The 6,000-nt window shown below is 41.6% G+C and overlaps 1 protein-coding gene across 5 annotated transcripts in view; it reads right to left on the bottom strand.

The window, feature by feature from the left end:
* LOC138767870 (uncharacterized) overlaps positions 1–6,000 on the bottom strand; it is a 341,381-nt gene that overhangs the window by 107,355 nt on the left and 228,026 nt on the right. For all 5 annotated transcript variants that reach the window (XM_069945717.1, XM_069945715.1, XM_069945720.1 and 2 more), the window contains one exon: positions 2,483–2,561. In XM_069945717.1, coding sequence (XP_069801818.1) covers positions 2,483–2,561 — 79 coding nt within the window. The remainder of the gene's footprint in view (positions 1–2,482; positions 2,562–6,000) is intronic.

The raw sequence follows: 6,000 nt of genomic DNA, 5'->3' as shown, positions 1-6,000 counted from the left end.
GGCCTTTCTAGCAACTGCACCACTTAGCCCCACCCAGAGCACTGCTTTAGGCCCGCCCCTCTGTGACATCATTGGCACATAAGCCCTGCCCCCGTGACGACAATTGGAACAGGCTGGCCTAAAGGTCTAGGCCCCACCTCCTCTAGGTCGGCCCATACCAAAGGGCATCGAGGGTGCAGGTCCTTTGTGCCAGTAACATCACGGAGGGACGGGGCCTACGGTGATGCTGTGGGCGGCGGACGATGCTGTGAAGCCCTGCCCACTTAGCACAATCTGCAGATGATAAAAGATGACTTTTTACTTGAACAAGCACCATGATGTGTGATGTAAAATAAGGTATGAAAACTGCTGAATTTACCCTTTACACCTGTGTAGAGGGGTCAGAATGCAAAAAGGGGGTGACAGTGTCACTTTAACCCCTAGATGACATAGGACATACTGGTGCGTCCTGGAAGTCTGTGCCCAGACGACCCTGGACGTACCGGTACGTCCTGTGCTATGAAGCGCACTCCGGAGCGTGACATTAACTCCATAAACACCGCGATCGCCGCGTGGCCGCGGCGTTTAAGTGTAAGTGGCAGGGGGAGACTCCTGTCACTTACCGATCGGGTAAAACGGACCGCCAGAGGTCTCTCACCTTCCTCCGTGCGGTCCGATCGGCGATCTGCTACACTAAGCCTGCACAGGCAGGCTCAATGAGCAGAGTGCCAATAACACTGATCAATGCTATGCCTATGGCATAGCAATGATCAGTGTAGAAAATGAAAGTAGTGTATGTACAAGTCCCCCAAAGTTAAAATCACTAATACACTACTACCCCAAAACCCCTCCCCCAATAAAAGTTTGAATCACCCCCCTTTCCCATTATATAAATAAAACATATAAAAATAAATAAACATATAATATACCGTAGCGTGTGTAATTGTTGGATCTATTAAAATATAACAAGCGTCATTGCGAACGGTGAATGACATAGATGAAAAGAGGGAAAAAGTGCGCTGATTACCGATTTTATGTTACATTATATATTTAAAAAAATTTATAAAAAGTGGTCAAAACGTCTGATCTTCACAAATATGGTATTAATAAAAACTAGAGATCACAGCGGAAAAAATGACACTCCATACAGCCCGTAGGTGAAAAAATAAAACTGTTACAAACGTCATAATAGGCCCATTTTATTAATAATTAATTGCCAAAAAAAAGGATTTCATTAAAAAATATAACATTAGAGAATCTGTGTAACCTGCATATGGTTGTGTTCGGGCTGACCTATACAATAATGGTAACATGTCCCTTTTACCATATAGTGCATTATGTAGACACAGGAACCCCCCAAACGTTACCATATTGCATTCTTTTTTATGATTTCACCTATTTATATCTTCATAAATAATATATTTGGGATTCCGTCATACATGTTATGGTAAAATGAAAGACGCCATTACAAAGTACAACTATTCCTGTAACAAAGAAGCCATTGCATGGCCTTGTAGATAGAAAACTGAGAGTGCTGGAGCTCTTAAAATGGGTGGAGGGAAAAAAGGAAAGCGCAGAGATCAAAATTTGCGCGGTCCTCTGGGTCATTTTGGGCCGGGTCCTCAAAGGGTTAAGGGCCCAATTGTCCTTTATCTTTCGTCCCCAGGGCCCTGACATATAAATCTTGAGCCTAACATGATTATTTGGAATATTTACTCTGCATAATTTCTGCAACTGTGCATGTTATCTCAGTAACTGTGTTTAGTGGGTGGCATTACAGAGCTTTGTGTTCTTAGCTTTCCCTACCACTACCCTGTTGTTCATTCTCCTATCTCATAACATGAGTCTCACACTGAGAGCTACATATGCCTTCTCCTCACCACAGGCTGCTACGAGGTGAAGAGTATTACACTTTATGTTCACTTATGCGAGCATTTTTCAATAAACACAATTAACATAATGTGAACAGGTCTTCAGAAAGTAGCAGGAATGGGGGAGGTTGTATACAAGAGAGAGAGAAAAGCATGCAAGTCAGGACAGAGAGCATCAATGTAGATACAGAGGAGGGCACAGAGGGAGATATTAGGAATTGCAAGGGTATGTAGGTTATAGACGCAAGTAAACCAATAGCAAGTAGTAACTGCAAAGATAGACGAAGCGGTTGGCACTACTAGGCAAACAAAGCTGGAATAGGCTGGGAGGACTCTCTGGATAATATTGTGCAGACGGGGTGCTCTCTCTCTCTATATATATATATATATACACAGGTACAGTTATTTCAATAGAACATCATATAAAAGAAATAAGAATTCGTATAAAAAACGAGCAAACACTGCCGCTCGGCAGTGTTTGCACCGAAGTTTTTTATATGAACAATGAAAAATAAAGTGCAGTGAAACTTCAAGAAACGGGTGAGTGCTAGCTCATTTCTTTTATATGATGTCCAATAGCAAGTAGTTATTTCATGGAATTAAAATAAATGTAAAAATACAAGAGACATTACCCTTTCTTTTGCCACATAGATTATCCGTAGGTAACACAGCATCATAAGGAATATCAGGCTGAACAATGGAATGTACCATCTGAAATAAACAACATACATATGATTTAATGTTGACCAACATCTAACTAGCAGGATAAGTAGCAGAGCACTAATGAATAGTAATATTTATTGTTATTAAATTGAATTCATTATTTGAACCGTTACCATATATACTCCATCTACATGTGAACCCTTTCCCAACATATGGCGTAAATGTACAGTAAAGGGAACTTAAAGGGAACCTGTCACCATGAAAATGCTACCTGAGCTATCGGCATCTTGTAATAAAAAAAGAAGGGGTTGAGCAAACTGGTTTATATATATATATATATATATATATATATATATATATATATATATATATATATATCTCAATCTACATGTTACAAGCTTTACTGAATCTTTTGCTACAAATATACTGTATTTATCAATCTGCTCTGTTCTTCTTGCTCTATAACATGATGGCGATAGAATTGTCTTGGTAACAGGTTCCCTTTAAGGACATATGGCATACATTTATGCCATAAATTCCAGGTGTCAATGCAAGTAATGCCTGGACTGCAATGCGACATTTTGCGACATTAAAACTCCACTGATTCGTTAAGGGAATTTGCAGAAAGACAAAATGGTGGCTGCACATTCTGTCTGGAGCATTACTGGGTGGGAGAAAGGGATTAACCATAATCCCTAGCGCCTATCCAATCAGCTGCAGGCCCCTCTGTGATGTCAGCCCCTCCCCCTCTATATAAGGAGGTTTGGAAACGGAGGTGGCCAGTCGGCTGTGTGTGGAGGAGAAAGTAGGATGACAGCATGCAGTTACAGCAGAGCAGGGAGAGACTAACAGAGCGATATAGGGACAAAGAGGAGAAGAAAAAGCAGGATGACAGCAGGCAGTTACAGCAGAGCAGGGAGAGACTAACAGAGCAATATGGGGACAGAGAGGAGAGAATGGCAGAAACTGAATAATTAACTGGTAAATTGACTTTTTTTAAAGCTTGCGAAAAGAATTTCCCACTGCTTCACATAATCATAAAAACTAGAGATTGTGGGAAAAAAATGATGCCCCAGCCACCCCTGTTGGTGGAAAAATCAAAGCATTATGGCTCTTAGAAGGCAAAAGTAAAAATTGTTTTTTTTCCTTAAATCAACGGTGTCCTTTCAAATCAGCTGGTGTCAGAAAGTTAAACATATTTGTAAATTACTTCTATTTATCAGCTGCTGTATGTCCTGCAGGAAGTGGTATTTTCTTTCCAGTCTGACACAGTGCTCTCAGACAGGAACTGTTCAAAGCAGCAGCCCCCCCCCCCCCCCATAAAAAACCTTTCCTGCTTAGCCAGTGTATCCCTTTGAAGTTAAAGAATAACATCCAATCTTTGCTTTTAAAAAAATATATATATATTTACTTTGTGCATACAACATTTTTAGCCTATGAGTATTCTGTAAACTTCTGAAAAGAGACAGGACAGGGAGGAGAGTCATATTACTATAGTCTATAATCAGCACCATGGACAGGGACCACCACTTACAATAACTTGGCTAAATGTATATAGTACTCATAATAATTACTGCACCGCACTACAATACAGAATCTATAGAAAAAAAATAACAAACCCAAAGTTCTGCTGCCCTTATTCCAATATATAGAGCAGTATAGGAGACCTTACATGCTGAAATACCCAGGGGGCTCCTGGGCACTGGAAGAAAACCTTCAGGAGGCTGCTGTCCCTGCCCTCCTGCTGATGGTTGGTTGGGTGGTTTCTTTCTTAGCATAGTAATAGGGAATAACCTGTCATTTGCAGGTCGGCAGCCCCTCATGAATATGGGCGACTCTTCTTCAGGAGAACCAGGTGCACACTGGGTACCTCAGCATGTAATGTTTCCGATATTGCTTTAGGGATCAGAATAAGTAACAAACAGCTAGAAACAGATTGTCTGTAGCTACAGTATGTTATGCTGCCACTATAGGAAACCCCCAGGTCCCACGCCACTGTTAGAAACAGCTGACAACTGTAGATTCCAAAGCACGGTACCAAAATCTGAGATGGGAATTGTTGTGAGGCCAAGGTCAGGGCAGGCAGAGTTTACTCACAATTGGTAGTCAGAAGGTCAGGGCTGGCAGAATTCTCTCATAACAGTAAGAGAGACAAGGTCAGGAAACAAGCTGTGTCAGAACTGTAGAACACTTCAGAAAAATCTAGAAACTTTATTGAACAGGGAGTGATGGGAGATAGATCACAAGCTCCTTTATGAGATTGGCCACATATACATACTGTATATTGCAAATTTGTGCTCTAGATATATAAAGCATGCTAAGGAGAAGAGTACATTTCATGCCCAGGGTGTAACGGCTGCTATCAGTTGACACAATAATACTGACGTTGGTCATTTAAAGACATTTATAGGGATTGGCCACTTTATAGTAAAATAGTTCATTGTACAGTATTAAGCTATGTTCACACAACGTATATTATCGTAAAACGACCATTTTACAACGGCCATGATTATTACGGAAATATACGTTAAATAGCAGTCAATTGGATCCCGGCCGGAGCCTACAGTATATACATAGTATATGCTCCGGCCGGGATCCCACATGGCCAGGCAAACAACTGACATGTCAGTTTTCTGACACCTGGCCTGGTCACGGAATGGCCAGTCTCTTATGCTGTGGGAACATAGCCTTAGTACGTGTACTCACAGCCCTTACTGACAGCAGCTCCCTGTGTACCTCATAGAGCTAATATCAGGCTCCCCTTCTCCACGCTTTGCTGTCCTGCTCTGTGGTGAGTCTGTCCATAGGATGGCCGACATGGAGGAGCATGTGACCATGCAGTGCCCCCAGTGTTCACCATAGGCATATACAGGCTCAGTGGTGGACACTTAGGGGTGGGCATAGTCACATAAACTAGGACTAAACTGAGCAGTGGAAAATGGGAGATTCCCAAGTTTCACCCTTTAACTACTATACAGCAATCTTGACTCTAGTGTCTGTTAGCAAGAGCTGATGATTTTCCATTTCAATGTATGGTACAAGAATGGTAGATGAGAAATATAGACAGAAAGAACACGACCAGGGCTGGTGAGTTCAATCACAATTATTAAACGGACAGAAGGTCAGGTTCTCTCGTAACAAGCAGAAGTCAGGATGTCTGGAGAACCAGCAGACAGGCAGAAGTCAGGGAACAAGCTGAGAATCGTAGTACGTGGGTAGAACACCTTTGCATTTCATTAGAATGAAGGAAATTGCACAGGCAGGGAGCAATGCAATCCGTACCGCTCTATTATTCAGCTAACAGAGAAGCTAAGGACAGTGGGGCTCACAGTCATCATACATTTATCACCTATGCACAGGGTATTGGTGGGAAAACTGTGTCTTTTTGCACAGAGCCTTTAAGCACCACAAAACCACATATATTGATCGTCTCTATAATTTTTCAGAAATAAAAAATGGCAAGTTCAAAAAATTTAAAAAGGAATTC

The sequence above is a fragment of the Dendropsophus ebraccatus genome, chromosome 11 (genome assembly GCF_027789765.1).
Source record: "Dendropsophus ebraccatus isolate aDenEbr1 chromosome 11, aDenEbr1.pat, whole genome shotgun sequence".
Lineage (NCBI taxonomy): Eukaryota > Metazoa > Chordata > Amphibia > Anura > Hylidae > Dendropsophus > Dendropsophus ebraccatus.
The sequence above is the reverse complement of the archived record's forward strand: the minus strand, read 5'-3'. Positions and strand labels throughout refer to the sequence as shown.